The sequence below is a fragment of the Calypte anna genome, chromosome 21, assembly GCF_003957555.1.
Source record: "Calypte anna isolate BGI_N300 chromosome 21, bCalAnn1_v1.p, whole genome shotgun sequence".
In the NCBI taxonomy this organism is placed as follows: domain Eukaryota; kingdom Metazoa; phylum Chordata; class Aves; order Apodiformes; family Trochilidae; genus Calypte; species Calypte anna.
This window is the reverse complement of record NC_044266.1, coordinates 1423995-1443890: the sequence shown is the minus strand read 5'-3', so window position 1 is coordinate 1443890 and position 19896 is coordinate 1423995. Positions and strand designations below refer to the sequence as shown.

Genomic DNA, 19896 nt, shown 5'->3' with positions numbered 1-19896 from the left:
AAGTAAGGATTTAAGCACTCCATTTAGGCTCCTCTATTTCTGCTACTATAATTATTATTACTCTGATGGATTTTTTTATGTGCAACTTTTCTGTGTGAATGAACAGGTGGTCAAGCAGTACATGTAGAACTGTGGATTTCAAAGAGAAGTTCCTGGATTTCAAACACCTGCAGTTGCCCATCTGGACAGAAACCCTCACAAAAACCAATCTCTGCAGCCCTGAGGTAGATAATGTTACTGCCAATTCAAACCCAGGATTTTCTTATAGCCCTCCAATATATCTGGATTTATATAGCAGGTTTTAGCATACAGGACTCACTGATACAACAACTGTATCTGCTACAAAAAGCAAAGGAACCAAACAATTTGCTTCTGATGTGCTGCTATCACGTGCTGAACTTTCCCTGGGGAAAGCCAGGAGGTACCCCTGAGCATCAGTGAGCAGTCTACTTCCAGTAATTATTTTTCTCTCAAAACTGCCCTATGAAAAATCAATTTGGGCTTTTTTTTTTTTTCAGAACACATATTTTATAATCTCATAAAACCCTCATCTAATCTAAAACCCCAGCTAACTGACATCATCAAAATATACTGTGCTCTGGGAGCCTGCATGGGACAGCAGTTGAATCTTTACTGCTTTGTAAGCCCTTCATAAATTTCTAGAGCAAAATATGGGGGGAAGGGAGAAGAACAAAGGCATTTTGGGGTTTTGCTATGATATATCTATTTAATTATGGGTCCCATTCCCTGCTTGTTGGCTTTTCTTTTACTTTTTAAGCAGCACCATAGGTGCTAGGAGCCAACTTAAGTTCCCTGCTATTTGCCCCATGTTTCCTTTCCTCCCCAGTTGCTGTCCAGGTTTTTCTTTTTAACCTGATCAGCCTCCTGCCTGATAAATATTCTCTTTAATAGCTGCACAATGTCATTACCTGGATGCTGCACACACCTCGAGATCCCAGACTACACCAACAGAACCATCTGGCCTCTCTAATGTATGGAACACATACAGTAAATCCTGACTCCAAATTTCACATTTCTGGAGCAGAAACTTGTCCTGCTCCGTGCAATCTATTCCTACACCACTGATGTGTGTTCCAGGGGCTGTGTAAATACCTGCTGGACACACACACACACACACACATGCCTGCGGTTTCCCCCAGGATGCAGAGGGGTTGCAGTGGTGGTTCAGAACCACGGGTGGTTCTGAATCCAGACCCAATTCCAGGACCACCTCCCAGCCTGCTCGCCCTCCTGGTGCAAGCAGGGACAGCAGAGGAGGGGGGGTTACCTTCCCAGTCAGCATACAGCTTAGAAACCCCAGAGGCTATCATTCCAAAATTTGTGATGTTTTGTCTACCCCGGTGATTTAAGGTTTGTCAGAAAATGTCAGAAAGGCCACGAGGCCAAGGGCTTCCTGATGACTGAGGATTTTCTTTCACATGACCTTCCTGAAGTTGATTTTGGGCTCCAGACAGTGCTGCCTTCAGCTCTGACAGGGGCCGGCTGGCAGCAGATTCATGGGGATCTCTGGGGCATTCTGGCATTTTTGAACTGAGCAGAGGCTGTAATGCCTCCTAATCATCCAGAATATCATTTCCCTGGTAATTGTCCCACAGGCTGTACCTACAGCCCAGCCTTGCAGTCTGCAGCTCTGCTTGTTAGCAGAAAAAAGAGTTTGTGCTCAAAGGTATGCAAACAATTAAAACCATACCTTGAGTCAAATGAATAAACACGAAGGTAAGAGGGTTTTTCATTTTACATAGGATACTGCATGTGTCCTTGCAACAAGGAATCACTGAAATGATTATATAAACACTGAGAGAGAAGTGGGATTGTTAGAAAGTGGTTAAATTGTCACCGAGTGCTCGTGAACATTTGCACAAACACAAAGCAAAGCTCTCCCTCTGACACGTGGCTTTTGCACTATTTAGGAAGCTCTGAGCTATAAAAAAGTTAATAAATCTTAAATTTGTGTGCAGCCAGCAGAGCTCAGGCCCTGGGCTTACCCCAGAAGGCAGCTTGGGCTCTGCTCCTCACACCTCCAGTTGGGGCTGGGCAGGTCAGAGGATGGTGCTGAAGCAAGAGGGGTGGTTTGTGTGTCAGGAGCAACCTCCTGCCTGCCTGCTCCCCAAAAGGGGTCCCTGGCTTTGTCAGTACCTCCAGGCTGCCCTGAAGTCTGTGCCTTTGTGTTTGAGATGCATTACACAAAGACAAGGTGACCTCTCATAACTGTCTGTGCCTGAAGTTAAAGGGACACTTTTATCTGCAGAGATATTGTTCAACAGAGCCGTGTGTCATTGGGAACAAGGTGTATAAATAGCTCAGCCACACTTTTCAGACACCTCCCTCTCAGCTACAGCAATTCACTTACTCAAGAAAAGAAGACAGCAGGTTATAAATTAGTGCCAGAAGAACAGAGTCACAGCACTGCTCCTGGGCCACAGGGCTGCTGTAGAGGTTTGGGGATGAACTCACCTGGAGTGGAAGGCAGGAAAAGAACCAACTTCATTTTCAAAACCATCATATTTAAAATTGTATGAGGAGCTCACACCCACCTACCCACTTTGCAGTACCTGGCCCACACAGAACATGCTGAGCAGCCACCAAGCACCCTCCTCATCTGCACCACAGAAGCTTCTGGAAAGGGAGCCCTGTGCTGAGCCAGGTCTTTGCATCTGGCTGTGAGACATCTGGCTATAGCTGACTCAAGGTACTGAAGAGATGGAGACAGCAGACTTAACCACTGCTAGTCATCTTAACTTGCTCTGATTTATGGGTTTAAAACCCCCCGAGACCTCTTCATGGAATCATCTGTCACAAACACACACACACTACACCACCAAGCCCAAACATCTGTATCAGAGAAATTAGAGATACAGTGTTATTCCTGCAAAGCAATTTAGGCATCACTTTCTTTGCCGACTTCTCCGTGCCAGCCTTACACCTCTTTTTTACTTCACATGCTTGGTTTCAGCAAAATCAAGGATGCAAACTTCTGAGGAGTACTTAGTTTCCATGGAAACCTAAGCTGACCGCAACATTATTGTTCTCAAGAGGGAACTGACTTTACTATATGTTCATTCACTGAATTAATGGACTCCTGGTTCTTTTATTAGCAGCTCTCTAACAATGGAAAGAGAGAAATGTTATAAAAAAGACTCTCAGACAACTGTCCACTCTTTTGTCCAGGGCTTATTGGAATGACGCAAGTCTATTCACCAAAAGATTATAAAAATCAACTCAAAGCTGCCTCTGTTTGTGGCAGCTAAACATACCTTTATTTCATAAAGATACAACCCACATAAAACAAGCAGATCCAAGCTCTTTCAGGAATAGGAACTGGAAGGCAGTGCTGGGGTTTAGACTGGACTTTAGGCACCAGAAGTGGGTATTGCTACCCCCTCCTGGGGGGCTCTGAAGTGCCAGGACCCTCCCGTGCTGGTCACTGTGCAGCTTCCCAGAGTCTGGGATGTTTTATAAGATCCCTCTCACCTCTTTTAAGCTGAATTTAAGCACACAAAATCAGGTGATATTTTAAAAATAATTCCATCTGGTTAATAGTGTAAATTCTCAGTAAGGATGAACAATGTTTCAAAACCACCAAGCCTGGGGTTTGGTTCTTCAATATGCAGCACAGAGAGATGAAGAAGTATCACTGAAATCTGGATTTTTACATCTTTACTACCAGCTTTGGAACACCTTTTATTATCCAGAGATACTAAATACATTAAACGTGGAAATGCAGACGTGTTTTGGGCAAAGTGCTGCAAATCCAGGAACTTGAAAGAGCTGAAGTTAAAATCTCCAGGTCAGTCTCTCCCTGGATGTATGATATAATATTATGACAGACTGTGCTCAGCCCTGAGGGCTTTTGGCCCAGATAGTAATTGCTCCACAAAAGACAGTTAACAGTTCCCTTGCTCTTCTCTAACTACCTTCCTGACTGCTTATTGAAGTCTGATTTCTTACTCCTCTGGGTCATCATTCATCAGTCCTACAGATCCCACTGGGAGAGACCCACCAGACCTTTCCATATCCCTTGTTGCCAGGGGCCATTTCTGACGGCCCATGATATAGAAAATGTCTTCACAGCAACCCAGTGGGACAAACTATGGTTATAATACCCAAATAATCATTTTGCAAATTATCATAATTATCAATCAATCATCTTGTGTGAACAATGTGTTTCTGAATTATCAGATGGTTCCTGTGACCTGTAGCATTTTGTGTATAATAATAAACCCAGGGAGATTTATGGCCCTATCCCTCTCTGCATCTGCAGGAACAGAACATTAGTTGGTTTTTACTTTTGTTTTAGGAATACAAGCTTTCCATCTGTGGATGTTTCTTGTTTGCTACTCAATGCTTTCTTAGAGGTTAGGATTTCTAATCTCACTCAGTTTTCTAACAGCAACTTTATTTAAAAAAAAAAAAAATCATCTATGTGATTTGTCATAGAGGATAAATTCCTGTGCTGCATAACTTAGTATATGGTGTCATCAGCATTACATTCCCATCTTCCAGCATTTTGCAGTGCAGGCATGAAGTCAGCCAAAGCAGGGAAAAAGATTTGTTTTGACTTTAGTTTCTGTTGTTGTGCTTTGTACACTGCCAGACTGAACCCACCTCTTTTGAAGCTGATAGCATCTCCCGCTCCCTGTGCAGGACTTTCTTGTTAATGGAGAAATTCAAGCTCTCCAGAAAGTCAAAGAATAAATTAAAGCCTTTTGCCAAATACCTATCCTATTGGATTTTGATAAGATGGCTATTGAGCTTTAATAATGTCTTCTATCCTTTTTCAGCTGGCCCTTAACATGTCTCTTTATTTGTCCCCAAAGCCTCTTCAGCGATGCCTTTTTATTACAAGTCTCTCAGCTTGCTCTCAGGGGAGACAGGGTCGACAAGAGTGATAGATAGATAACTCTATAGATTATCTCCCACAGATGTTTTCTCTCCAGTAGCCCCTCAGGCTATTCCCTCTAAGTAAACAGAAACTAAATAGAGAGTCTACTGAAGAGAGAAGTCCCCGAGGTCTCTTGTCACCACAGGCAGGAAAAGAGCCCATCCCGGGGAGGTGGGTGAGGAGCTGCACACACAGAGCTGCCTTCACCAGGAGCCCCAGACCATCAGCCAAAGGCTCTTTTAGAGGAGAGATAAATACACCTAGCACTGCTCCTTGGGAAAAAAAGGTGTCTTGTAATGGATGCTGCCCTTGTTTCCTGCCGGAGGAAGTCTGAATCTTTCATCTCCCTCTCCAAGTTAAATCAAAATGACAATGAAGATAATGGTAACAAGCCTGGGTTTTTCAACACAATAAACGCAGTGGAGAAGCTCAGAAAATTCAGAGTGAGAGAACACGTGAGCTGCTCTCTAAGCAAAATAAACAGAGTGCAGGAAGATGGCTTGGAAAAAACCCATGCTGGGGAGCAGGGACAATACACCCCCAGGTCCTACTTACACACTGGGGTGCACGCTGAATGTATGCACTCAGGTCCCTAAAAAAAGTAAGCCTCCTCTTTTAGCAGTACTTTCACAATCAATTATTTCAGTTTAAACAAAGAGGATGTGGAGCTGATGTGTACTGGGGAGAGTTAAACCAAGGATCAACAAGCAAAGCAGAGAAAAGGGAAACTGCTTAGGAGAACACCAGGGTTTAGTCTGTGGCACAGCACGTTTCCAGGTATGGAAAAATGATCCTGGACACAGGTCCTGTCTAAAATCTTCATTCTTCTGAGACTAACACTAACAACAAATCAGCTTTCTGGTGTGAGTGCTCCCAGCAGAAATAACAGTAATACAAACTGAAAAATATTGGGCACAGTGGGAAAATGCTTCTTTCTTTGCTCCAAGCTGCAATAGTGTCTGCAATGCCACACCTCCAGACTTCTCACTGCCTTGCAGTGTATGAGAAGTTCTGTAAGAGAGATTTTTTTTTTTTTCCTGGCAGCTCAACAGCAGAAATAATACTGGGGTCAATTTTTTAGGCAGAGATTGCTTCCTGTGCCTCTTCCTATACCTCTCCCTGCCATCACACTTCTCTTCCCTGCTCTGTTTTCTCACCGCTTTGACAGATTTTCTCTGCATTCTAGAGGTTTTTTTCTCTTTCTAGTCCTTGTTACTACTCAACTCTAAACAACCAAATGAGCCAGTGAAAATTCTGGTCCCTCTGCTCAGCTCTGACTCCTTTGCTCCCCATTCCATCAGCCCACCCACTACAGTCACATTTGTCTTCAGTCACCTTCTCTCCACCAACTTATCTCTGAGGGAACAGGAATAAATTGGAGTCAAATCTCAACTATTGTGTCTTCAGGGATATGACAAGTGAATGATTCAGAGAGCTTGGAAAAGGAAATCTTCTCCCAAGAGGGTTTTGTACCACTGGAGCAAAATGCTAGAGTACTACTTACAAACAATTTTAAGATACTACAAAAATTGTACTGGATGATTTTCTTTATTTTTCATTTTCTTCTGACTGAAAAGCTGTCTAGCAGTAGTCTTTTCACAAGCCATAAAGTTTAGACTTGAACTCTTTACCTTACTGCATTGACCTTTCTTACCCTAGCTGTAAAACCCTACTGCCCATCCTTCAATAAATTTATCACCTCATAAACTCCCACTAGTGCTTCTCTACAATGCATTTAGAAGACAGAAGTGGAAGGCCAGTCCTTCCCCCCTTGTCAAATATCATAATTGTCCAGTTTTATACCTGCAGAACAGGAAAAGATTTCAGAACACAGTATATTTCAAAGGCCTGTGGCTTTTGCAACTTCCTCCTTCAAAATAAAAGCAATGATATTCAAATACAAACCCATGTATTGAACATAGAAAGCTGCCAGTCTAACATGTCCTTCCACCCTTCTTTTATGCAAAGCCTGCTCTCTTTAGGGTAATTCAAGCTAGAGATGTAGAATTTATTTGTGATATTGTGATTAAAGGCTGAGACAGAAATAGCTGAGCAGTCCTGAGCCAGGGAGAATTCACTCCATCCCTGTGCTAAGTGAGTTCTGATAATAAGAACCTGCTGCCCTGTCACCATGTCTGTTCAGACAAAAGGATCCCACAGAGGCAGAGACAAACACCAAGTGAGTTATGGAGATGAACAAGGTAAAAAGTTCAGCAGTGTTGTGATAGGTCCTCTGCAAGGTCAGTGGATGGTCAAAGGACATTTCATTTTGGTAGCCTGGCTTTCTCAAAGAAAAGCTGATTTTTCTCCAGGCAGTAAGAACAGAATGGTCCATCCCAGACGTGGGTCTAAAGATCTTTTCCCAAACTGACTTTGGAGCCTGACAAGTTTTATATTTCACTTTGTTTGGCAGAGAGAAACAAGTGTTTCCTTTTAGCTTTCAGAGCTAAAAACACTACTGAAGCTCCTCTCAATGGATGAATAAAAATGGCAGTTGTTGCAAGTTCCAATTTAAAATATTTTCCACTTTCAAAAACTCACATTTCATGGATAGAGCTGTGAATGTCTGCTGTAAGACAACTGCATCTGAAAAGAGTTACTGCTGGCTCATTGTTTCAGCAAGGACACAGCACCTCCAGACACCCAGGGAGGCTAAAATCAAACCTGGCTTGTAACACTTGACTTCAGTAAAGCTGTTAACCAGGAGATAGCCACGGAAAGAATGTCACTGCAGTGTTACTGAGAATAACCCCAACCAAAATAGTAGACTGGCTACTGAAGTATGCAGTGTTGGGGCTGCTCACAGCTACTAGGAAGAAATTTATACAGCTGGGCTGTATTTGGAACACATTTTTCTCCGGTCAGTATTATAGTTTAAGCAGCACAATGTGATGAAAAGCACCAGTGATACATCATGAGAGTTGAATTTTATCCTTTCATGTATCTATTCCTTTTCCCTTGAACTTCACACAAGCCACACATACACAGTGAAGTGACCTCTAAAAATGTAGCACATTTAGCAAAGGACCAACATTTTCTTTTACTGGAAAAGAGGTAAATGAGGTTTTTCAATTTGGAGCGAGAGCTGTTTATATTGTAGCTGAATCAAGGAACATTTCAACCTATTATTTTCTTTTTCATAAATATTGGAATCACAAAAAGACAGAAAAATTTGCCAGCAGAACCACAATATGAAATCCAAAAACACAGGAGCAAAGATTGGAAAACTTTTAGGACACTATTGCAATACACACCTTCTTCACAAGTAGGAAGAGGAAAAAAATGAAGCTAAGTGTATTTCAGAGCCAGACAGTAAAGGAATCTGTAAGATTGATCCATATCCTACCTTTTTTATATTGCCCTCTTGGGAGGTCACCTCGGGATCAGTCAGTATTTGCTGTGAAAAAAACAAAGGAGAAAACCAATTAAACTAAACTGGAATTGCAGCTAAGAATGTTGTAAACTAAGAAACACTGATGATGATTACTATTAGTATTACTTTTATATTTAAAGGGCAAAACTCTCAACTGCAACAGAGCAACACAGAGGTTTTAGGACATAGCTGGAAGGCATCCACCAGAACTGCTCTTACACTCTCCCCAACATTTCAGTGTTTTCTGTAGCTTCTATAAACATTTGCTTTGTATTTGGCAGACAAGAACACGTGTTTCCTTCCCAAATGGCAGGTGATGTCCATGAACTAAGAGGATGGAGACTCTCCTCCTGTGGGAAGGGGCTCAGCCCAGCCCTTCCCCACACACCCACAGCCCCAGGGGATGCTGCAGCCCCTTGGCACTTCCAGCAGCTGGGTGGGAAGCTCTTGAGGCTCTTTAATTCCTCCTCCAGCAGAGGTGTGGTGATACAAGTCATTAAAACGCTGCTGTGCTCTACCTCAGATTAGCTCCAGGTCAGCAGGCATTCAGGAGGTCAAGTACCTAAACCCTGTATCAGGCTGGAGAGCCCCATCAGGATAAACAGTGGGGAGGAGGGGATGGATGGAGCAGCCGGGCTCCATCTCAGGGTTTAAGTGGTTTCCCTGACCTCGGGGGGGAGCTCGGATGTCTCAGGTTAAACAGATGCTCAGTGCCAGGGTGGGGACATAGGATGCAGGACTTCCAGGCTCTGCCTATGTGTTTTGGCTACCATGAAGCAGCAGGAAAAAGTTCCAAGGAAAGGAGATGAAAACACAAGGAAACCCAGGATGAAATGAGAATGGTTGAACATTGCAAAGGGAAAAAAAAAAAAGAAAGAAAAAGAAAGACCAAGGAGGCTCTGCTGTGTGTCAGCAGCCAAGCACTTGGCACAAAGCTCTTGGACCCTTTTGACCATGCCCAGGTGAGACTGACTAATTTCCAAATTTTGAAAATGTTGGTAAATATCTCCAGGCTCAGCTGTAATAACAAAGTCTCATGTTTCTACCAGTAAGAATCCTGACCCATTCCCTGTGTTACAACAGCTCCACAGATACTGAAACTGCGGTTCAGAAAGCAGCTGAAAGCAAACAGGACCAGGAGGTGAAGAGCAGAGCAATGAAACTCCTCGTGTTCCTGCACTTGTGTGTGCACATCCACTGCTGAGATCTCACCCTGAGATACTGAAAGACAAAAATCTGTCATGATCAGCCAGGAGTTGGGAAATCAGTGCCTGTCCCCAGTGCAAGAACTGTTCCATCCACTGGGAACCAGACACCCTCTAAAGCCTTCTGAGCATCAGGCCATGAAACCTTCAGAGCTGGAATATAAATCTGGCAATGCTCAATGACTTAAAAGTCTTCATGGAACACTGCTGCTTCCCAATGAAGACACTTAACTGTAATTATAATATGCAAAAAATCTTTACATACAATTGGTGAAGTATGTGCATTCAGTATGTACATAATCCACCCGTTCAACATGGCCATAAATGTAGAGGGGAAAAAAAAAAAAATCCAAATGAAGTGCAAATTGGGCTGTGGTATAGTCCTGTATAAACAGGCTTAAGAGTCAGGAATTCCTGAGTCTGAATCTAAATGCCAACACAAGCTTCTTTTTGTTGGCTTGGAGAGATCCACGCTCAAGGGACAAGTTCTGTTTCTCAAACTGTATTTATTTTTTTTCCCGTTCAGTTTGTAGCAGATCCCAAATTTCAAAATTCTTTGAGAATTTCTGTAAAAAGTGTTGGATACCTATTAAAAAATGGTACTGCTAGAGCAAAGCATCACTGCCTGTTTATCTACTCATTCAGAATATTTCAGAATGGCTGATTACTGACAAGGTGAAGTATTTTTCCAGTTTCCTTCTCTTGCAGATCTTCTGGGGGAAGTGAACACTGATTTCATCAAGCATTTTAGCAGAACCATCTCCATACTCAAGCTGTCAGAACATTCACATGTGGCCAGAGGTGTCCTAGCAGCAGTGGGAGACTCAGAACTTTCTTTAGATTCTGTATCCTTTACTTGAAAGAAGAGAGAGATGCTGATGTCCAAAACACAGCAGTATGGGACTGAGTTCTGCCACAGACTTTCTGCACTACCCTGATGTCCCAAATTCCCTCTTTTCCCATCTCCTATCCCACCAGACTCTCCTGGCACAGGCAGTGCCTTGTGCTGTGAGCGGCACCTCTGAGCTAAAGGAGAAAGGGAGGAAGGGAGAAAGTGAGGACCAGATGTGATGTTTATTAAAAAGAATAACAAAAGATGCTTTGAAAATCTACTCATTGGGTAATTTTAGCTCAGGCTGGACTTCATCTTATGCGAATGCCATAAGACTAAATATAGTGTTTGACGTGTACAGTGGGCCGCGCTTTTGCAGTTAACACAGATGTTCTTAAATGTACTCAAAATTTACACCATATGCTTTTTCTATCAACTGATATGTTGACTTTAGCCAAAAGAAAGACAACATGTCAGCAGCAGCCACGTCAGCCCGACGTGTGTTTGAGGGATCTGCTTGGAGGGGGAATCTCCTCCGCCCGGGGCTGCATTTTGTTGCCTTTCATTTCCCGGATCCAGCAGCCTGGTGGCAACAGAATCCTGACTCCGGTACATTACTTAGGGATGTGCTACAATTTTTGCAAAGCCTCCTGAATGTATACTAAACATGTCAAGTAACACCATGTGATTCCTTTTGAAAAACAGTTTACAAGCTGGCATTCTCCAGCTGCAGTTAACCCTAATTTGATTACATTACTGAGACAGATCACAATGAGCTTATGTAAATAGTAACATTATCCATTCATTCCCTGAGCTCAGATAAACCCTCATTTTAAAAAAAAAATCCCAGAACACAAAAATCCCAAACTTAAATAGGCTCGGAGCAATGAATTCAGCTAAGTGCCAGAAAGGAGGTGACAGACAAGGACCTGTCCCTGCTGCATTACTGTCACTCCTGATTTCTGAGAAGTAGTTCCACGGCTGCTTGGAGTTGGAAAGAGGAGAACTCCAGTCACCCCACAGAGGTCAGTGTGCAGATAAAAACACTTTTTCCCAGTAACCTGTTGTTCATGACCATCTGATTGCTTAGTGAGACCTCCACACATCACTGCTGGTGTCAGTAAGGCTCTTCCCCAGCTCCAGCACCCACTCCCTGCACCTCCATCCCCATCTTGCTCTGAGGAGAACACTGGTATGGAGCTACAAATCTTCTCCTTCATGAGTCCCATTAATTATTCCTTTAAAAGTTTTATCCTGCGAAGTCCAGAGTGCTGGCCCTGACCCAGTCAGGTCTTTGAGCAAGTGTAGCAGGGAAATGAATAGCAAGAGAACTGCTCTGGAGGCAGCCCAGGAGCACAAAGCACCTGGGGGACACAGAAACTCCTCTCAGGGGTGGGTGCACATTCCCCCCAGTGCCTCCTGCTGGGCCACAGCCCCTCCAGAAAAACTGAGAGTGCTCAGGACACTCAGGCAGAGGCTGGGACAGGGGGACTGGAATGAACAGAGGAACCTTCCCAGCTGGCTGCCAGGATGGGCTGGCTCTTCCACAGGCAGAAATTCTGTACAACTTTATACCTGTCTCTGCTTTAGCAAATATCACACAAACATTCTCACTCCCCGGTGCCCAAGGACGATTTTACAAAGAAGAAGAAAAGCAGGTGAAGCATTTTTCATTGTTCCTATTTGCCTGAGACACGAAAGTCATTCCTCATGATAGTGACAAATGCTGCAGCAGCAGCAAAGAGCTAATCCTGCTGCCTTTAGCAGCCCCGGAGACTGCAGCCAGCAAGTGCAGCAGCAGGAGAGGGCTGGGTTATTTATTAGCCATTTGCCAATTCTGAAGTGAAACCAAAAAGCTGATTCGTGCAGACCCTAAGGTTGTCACAGCAGCTGCTGCTTTTCTAGCTCTCCCATGAACTCTGGCACTATCCAGAAAATCCTTCCTTAGCACAGGGCTGGGTTACCAAAACCCCTCTGCTCCTCTGCAGCCTCTCCCCCTCTGACACAGCTGGGTGCATCAGTAACCAAACACAGACATGGTCCTGGATACCATGGAACCTCAAACCAGCACACAGAACCAATGCAAAATCTGCTTAAATAATCTGCAAACATTCATTACATAAATATAAAAATTAAGCAGTAAATATTGTCAGCTTTGAACTTTCCATGGAAGGAAAGTAGCTGCTTGCAAAGCCTGTGAAGTGAGATCCACAGACTGGGTTGTCTGAAGTTATATGGTAAATCAGTAGCAAAATTCTCAGCCTTTTGCTAACAGATTAGAGAGCCTCCCAACTGAATTAACACCATTAATTAATAGGCAGATCTACTGACACCAGAGCTACCCAGTCCTGAAATACCAGTGGAACCTTCTTGATGTTCTAGGGATGGCCACACAGTGCTTCAAGAGCTACAAAGCTTGTGCAAAGAGCATCCAGGGTGTGAGTCCAGCTGGGGATGCTGTCTGAGTACTGGCAGGGTCTGAGCTGCTTTTATATTCATTTGAATCCAGATGCTTTCTGTGCAAACATTTTCCCTTGTAGTTTGCATAGCTGTTTTTACCTTCCAGAACTCTTCAGCTCAGCTTCCTGAAGCTCCTTAAACACTGCAATGATTAATGCCTGGTTTTGATACTTGATGTCTTTATAAATGTATCAGCAATCAGCCAGGAAAGCTGTGCCTGGGAATACCTGTAAAGCATGGTCACCCCAAAACCTCCCCAGCTGGAGCTAAGGAAAAGGTCAGGAATCATCCATGGTGCTGGAGCTGATTCAAAGCACTCCAATGGTATTTGTGCAGCCAAGAGGGACTGTTGGTTATGGACCTCAGAGGAATGGGGGCTCATTCACAGAACACTGACACAACCACAGCACTAAAGAGAATACACACAAAACACACACAACCCTAATCTAGGATTGCCAGGTTTACTTTGTGCTTCTTTCCTGTCCTTTGCTTGTCCCCTGGGAAGCTGTCCCATCACTGCACAAACTGCTGAAGAAAAAGCCCATTCAGAGCCTCCAAACCCCTCTGCAGTTGGGAGCAAGGAGGATGAGCAGGAGCTGCTTTGGAAACACCCAGGAGCTGGGGCTGAGCCCACCCAGGGCTGCAGGATGCTGGTCAGCTCTGCACCCAGGGCCAGGAGAGCCCTTCCCAGCCCAGCAGCCAACAGCAAGGGCTCCAGCAGGGAGATCCTGTCCTTCCACAGCACAGCCAGAGGGAGAGGAACCCAGAGAAAACCATTGCAGCACTTGGGAATTCTTTCTATTAGCCTTTTTTTTTCTTTTATTTTTTTTTAATGTGGGGATTTTATAGCACTTTCTGGCCAACAATTGACCAAAATTTTACATTTTCTACAGAAAGTAAATTTGTGAAGCCCTGTTAACTTGAGGAAAATTTCAATATCCTGCCTTGGGAATTTGAAACGAATGTGCCTGGAATTAAGAGGACAGGGAGGAAAGCTCTTGCCTGAGAGGAAGAATTTCCTTTCCTGGCTGGTGAGCGAAGGAAGATGAACAGCACTGCTCTGACTGGCAAGAAACAAGCCAAAGGCTGAAAAGAGTATAAAGAATAAACCAACCATTCACTGCTAAGGGCAACCCCAGCACAATTGGGAACACTGTCGAGCAGCCAAAATGTGGTTTGTGGACCAGTAACAGCCTGCAAAGCCGTGCTATGCACTCCACAGACCATTTTATAACCATTTATTCTTCAGTTGAAAGTCTGAACAAAAAGGTGGTGCAGTGCTGCATGAAAAATGGCCAAAATGAGGAGGGATCTGTGGCCTACAATTTTGGGTAATCCGCTGCAGGGAACACCTCTGCACTTGCTCATGCCTTCCATCCTGCATGGATTTACACAAGGATTTTTCCTGTGTGCCAACTGTGAGGAGAACAAAATGCAGTTTACAGAGGTGAATCACCACACGTTATCCCAAAGGGTGTTCAAAAGAATGGAACAGCCTAAGTCATCCTTGAGTAAGAAACAGCACCTTCTTCCCACACAAACCAAACTTCTGTGCACCCAGAAAGGAGCAGGAAAAGGTCTGGGGCAGTTAAGGGTAAGAGTGAATGTCAAACATTAGGAATATGTTTAAGAACAAAGACTGCAAGAAAGAAAATAAACATGCAATTTACATACATGCTATGGCAACCTCTGAATCACTTTAAAGACAGAACTCCTCATGGCACTGGGATGGAGTTCAACTGCAAATACCAGGAAGTTAAACAGAATCTAATGGAGAGCATTTGTAATAACTTCAATAAGCTGAGGACTTGAGACTTTCAGCCAAGACAAATAGGAGAGGGTACTGATTAGTAAATGTCACCGTTTCTCTTGCCAAGCACTCAGGGACTGGTGATAGGAGAGTATTAAACATAATCTCACAGTCTTTAGGGGCTCTTTGATTTTATATTGCATTCTTATCAGGTTCTTAAAGTCCAGTGTTAATGAGCATGAGAAATGCACTTGATAGTTTGGCAGTTTTGCTAAAAGGGAATGTATTTCATTCATTACATGTGTTCCTTGGATTCGAGCTAGAGATGCAGTTCTCTTTCATACAGTGCCACATCTTTCTTTTTCTCCATTTCAGCCACCCACCAGTGCCTTTAGCAACCATCTCTTTATTACTACTGCTTAAAGTAAGTAGGTTTTACCAACACCTTTTACCACACCCTCGGTGTAACCTTAGAGGAAACAGTAGTAGAATGGAAGCTTGGGGTCACCAGGTCTAAACCCTGTCTGCTGCAGAACGACACAACACAATCACTTGATGTATCTGGAGCTGTTTGTTATCTCAGCAAAAAATCATCTTGAGGAGTGAAGAGTAATGTTTCAGCTAACAGATAAAGGCCTGCTGTGTGCAGTGATCTAAGTGGACTGGACAGTTAGCTTTAGTCATGCATCATCCATCTACCTTTTATTCTCGACCCTTTTTAGTTATAAAAATGACCTTGCTATTGACAGAATAATATAAATGAACTTCCCTGGACTTTGTCTATTGATAAGCTGTTTGTTAAGATGATCAGTAAAAATCATAAGTAAATAAAGAGAGCTCATACATCTTCTTGTAATGGCACTGCTGCCATGCACTTGATCTGACATATGGGGACCTCTGGGCTTGGCTGGAGAGCTCACACTTCATATTCAGCTGCAGCCTTTGCACCTTTGCACAAACTGACCCAGAAATCTAGAGAAGGCAATGCACTCAGAGCTTGGCACCTAATCATACCTGTTATGACCAGGGCATCCTAGAAAATACCCTCTGAGGGAAGAGGTGTATTGAAATGGATTCAACAAATACACCATCTAGTGCCTAGAATAACTCATTATTCAAGGAGCTGATTGACTGATTTGCCTCATTCTTGGAATCACTGGGGTGGCATTCATTTCCAGTTCCATTGGCAAGGCTTTCAGAAACTCCCTGCCCTTCTCCCATCAGCAGCAGAGCTTAAGTACCTTCAAATCTATATGGCAACATCAACACCATTTCTTTTTTTTCTTACAAAATTCCCTTCCTCACAGACAGTGTCTTGCCATTGATGCAGAAACTGATTGGCACCACTCAACCTCCACAGCACTGCAATCTCTCTGTGCCTACAGCTGCCAAAGAGAAAGACCAGGATTAGATGTCTCAAGGTAAAAGATTTTCTGGAGTTCTTAAGCTAGAGAGCAGGGCCAGCCTCTCTCATCCCCCATGCTGAATGGTGCAGCCTCCATCCTCACTGAACTGTAAAAATTATAGTTAAGAACTGAGTGAGAAAGAAGAGAGAAAAATGGCCTCATTTCATTTGCCTCCTCACAGCCTAAAGAGACACAGGTAAGAATTATTAATTGGTTTACCACATTGAAAAAGTATAAAACAAATACAGTTTTTTCATAGGCATGCTTGCCATGGTCTGGAAGCCAAGTCTTTTCCTTGCCCAATAACACACAACTTTGCTGAGCTCACTGGAAGTGTTCTACTCCACTTGCAGGCATGTCAAATCACAAGTGCAAACATAAAAGCCAACTTGCAATTCAGTGTATACAGAATTTGCCAAAACCCCAGGTCAATAAACTGCAGCTACATCCAGAGCTTATCCTCAGCTCCATCCAAATAATGGCCCTCAGAGTAACCACAGCAGAGCACCAAAGCCAAACAGCTAAGCTGGGACACGGAGATTTCTGATCATTAATCACACTTGGAGGAAAATAAAGCCAATATGCAACGTTCCCACCAATTTCCAAAGTCTAAAGTGGGAAATGCACTGTCTCATTTAGCAGCTCAGTTTTGCTGCTCACGCTGTGAAAGGCAGGAATGAAAACAGCAGCAGCCTTCCTAATAGCTGGGCCTGTCCAGGGGGAGTGCAGGCTGTCTGGGAATGTATCCCTGCCTGGCACTCCGACAGCAAGGATGGGATATGTCACTTTGATACCCATCAGCAGGATAACCTACCTGTCACTTTAACATGAGAAGGTCATAGTCAGTCAGTGGGATGCAGTGAGAAAAATGGCCCATTAATGGCTGAGCAGAACTGGAAGGGAAACATAAGGCTGGTGATGAGGTCCTCCAGGCCTGAGTTTATTTTAGTGGAAGCCCCAGATACCCCCCAGATACCTCCTCTGCTGGGACATCTTCTCTGAGAGAAAAATAAGATGCTGGAGACTACCAGAGACACTAAGGGTGATGCACAGAGAGCTTGAAGGAAGTTTACATCATTTAACTCTCACATAATTTGGCAAAATAGGTAGTGATATTCAGCCAGTGATACTCTCTATAGAGTAAAGTTAATAAGAAATTATTCTGTGGACTAACTTCAGACACTGGCACAATCAGTTTCTTATTTAAAAAGCACAGGGTGTTGTTTTATCTGAATTGACAGGTGAGTTCCCTTTTAAGAGCTGTAGAAACAATCTCAGACAGAACTGGATAATATTATGCTTGGAATGATAATATTGTGTTTGGAAAAGGTCAATATTTTATTTAATCAGCCAGACAGAGAGTGGGTGGCAATTTCAATGCATTTTCTTGAGACAGGAATTCAGGAAGTCCAAACAGAAAGAAGTTTCAGTTTTTTTCTTGAGCTGCTGTTGTCTTCCATAGGTAGGAATTTGTGTTTGGAGTGTCCAAGGACAGGATTCCAAAGGGTTGGGTGTAACCCCAGAGCTGCTGCAGAGGGAACCCCATCCTCAGTGTCCAGAGCTTCCCTCTGACTCTGGGCTGTAAACCTCCTGCCAGGTCCACACTTGGGCTTTTCCAGAAGGTTTTCCCACAGCAGATCTCATTCTGCTGCTCTGCCCTTGAGCCCTTCCTGCAGGGGGTACCCTGGGGCATCCTCCCATCTCTTTGGGTAACAATTCTCTTCTCAATCTGACTTGAATGTGTTCTTTACTCATTTCCCCATTCTATCTGCTTCCCCAGACAGCTGCTGAGCTCACAGCAGAGTCTCAGGCACTGGGGAGGTTCTTTGGCTTTACAAGTACATACAATATCAAGATACCTGAAAATGAGGTGGGCAGCAACACAACAGTTCCAAACCTCTCAAGCCACAAATAACCCCAGGCAGTCTCTCTTCTCCAGTGCTCTGGTGCACCTCTGATTATCAAGATGCTCCTTCTTGACCATTATTACAGCATTTTCTTAGTTAGACATCTCAGTGGAAGGACCTCACAGCCACTTCAAAGAGACACCTGACAAAAGGCTGTCCCAGGCTTCAGCCACAACCACCAAGCAATGGCTCAAGCTTGCTCAGAACATTCTGAAATCTCTGCAGAAGACTTTCCTGAAATGAGCCAAAATGGCAAAGATTTATTTTTTTTATTATTCCACCAGTTATCCTTAGCAACTCCAGTTGTCTGTTACTGCAATTAAAATGGATCCTACATTCACAGCTTCTTTCAGAACAGCACCAGAATAAAAAGGGGGGGGACAGGACTTCTTTTTCCTTAAAAGCTTTAAAAAGCACACACAGCCCTTATTGTTGTTAAACACTCAAGTTCTGACAAAAATCTTGGGAGCTTCAGCTCAGAGTATTGATTACAAGGAGTTTTTTATCTTGTGCCAAAAGGAACACTGAGGTTAAAAGATGGCTCCATCCACCAAATAACATTTCTGTTTATGTCTTAAAAACTAGCACCAGTAGTTCACAGACCAAGAAATGTCCATGATGTATCCAGATGCTGGAGATGCAATGGTTATTAATGCCACTGAAGAGGGTTTGATGAAGTAAAGCATTTTACCTGCCAACCCAAAGCCAATAATCACTGATTTAAGAGATGCCATCTTACCCTCCAAATAACCTGAATGTGCCATCAAGGAAACTGGTGACTGTGGGAATCAAGTAACAGCAGTTTAACATTCTCATAAACTTGGTCCTTGTCTTCCTCAAGACCCTAAAGCTATTGGGATGCAGAAAGTGTAAAGCAAGCACTGGAAAAGCAAAGCAGCTCCCTGGTGCCTGGCAGTCTGTCCTGCTGGGGCAGCAGGGTCAGGGTGTCCTGGCTGGAGCTGAGGAAGGGGAGGATGAACCCATCAGGGAAAGGATCCCTGAGTTTCCCTCACTTGCCCATGGCACTTGCTTGGCCTGAGTTGGAAAGAGACCAGAACCTGGCAGGGAGGATGGTCCTGGCTGCTCTTCCCCCAGCACAAAGAGATTAACAGCTGCAAAATGAATATTGCAGCTTTTACACAGAAAAACCTGACCACCCTCAACCAAACGTTCCCATGTTTTTTGCTGAAGGCTTTTTTACTCCTCTGAACATTTGGCTTTGTCCCGTGGATCGTGCTAACATTTAAATTTTCTGTAAATTTCTAACTCATAACTTCATATCCTCCTTTCCTAACTCAGGCATCCAGCCTTTTGCTGAGCAGAACATTAAAATTATATCCAAAAGCAATAACCTGGCTGACATTTAGCTGGAAGAGAAGCTCAGCTTGATTAATTCCTCACCTTCAGAAGATGCACTTTGTGCTCTCACTTTCCCCAGGAGAGCCCTGGCAGGGGCATCACCTGCCAGACTGGGCAGTCTAAAACTGTGTTTTGGTTCAAAGAATAAGTGCAAAGAGAACTTTACCATTAGAGATGCAGGCTGGTGAAAGCACTAAGAGTTTGATTCACCCTTCTGAAAGTAAAAGCTACTTAAGGAGGAGTCCTCAAAAACAAACAAACAAACAAAACAGTGAAATATCTGCTCTGACTGAAGTGTAACAAGTGCATGATTCAGACTAATACAGACAATTTAGGTTTTTGGAAGAACTTACTCCACGACTCAAAGTTTTAGAAGTTTGGGGTTTCACATTCTTGACAGCCTTCCAGGCTGTGTCAGGAGCAGCTGTACATCACAGCCCTGGCAGCCCAGGGCTTTCCCAACAACCTCCTCAGATCTGCTCCATTACTTCATTCAGACAGTGCCCTGGATGCTGTTCCTCAGGCATTCTAGATGGAAACAATTCTTCAGGTGAAAAGGAACTTTCCCCCATTATTGGAAAATAAGGAAAAAACATTTTGATCCCTCCTTTGTTCCCAGACCCCTCTGTCTAGACAACCAGCACAACTTTTATACTATCTGTTACCTTTGTGGATACACAATGAAAAGACCAGGTGAGCAC

The 19896-nt window shown here is 43.6% G+C and overlaps 1 protein-coding gene across 1 annotated transcript in view; it reads right to left on the bottom strand.

Moving 5' to 3' along the window:
• Nucleotides 1-19896, bottom strand: part of PRDM16 (PR/SET domain 16) — a 255630-nt gene that overhangs the window by 111491 nt on the left and 124243 nt on the right. The window contains exon 3 of the mRNA XM_008503631.2: nt 8250-8300. Coding sequence (XP_008501853.2) covers nt 8250-8300 — 51 coding nt within the window. The remainder of the gene's footprint in view (nt 1-8249; nt 8301-19896) is intronic.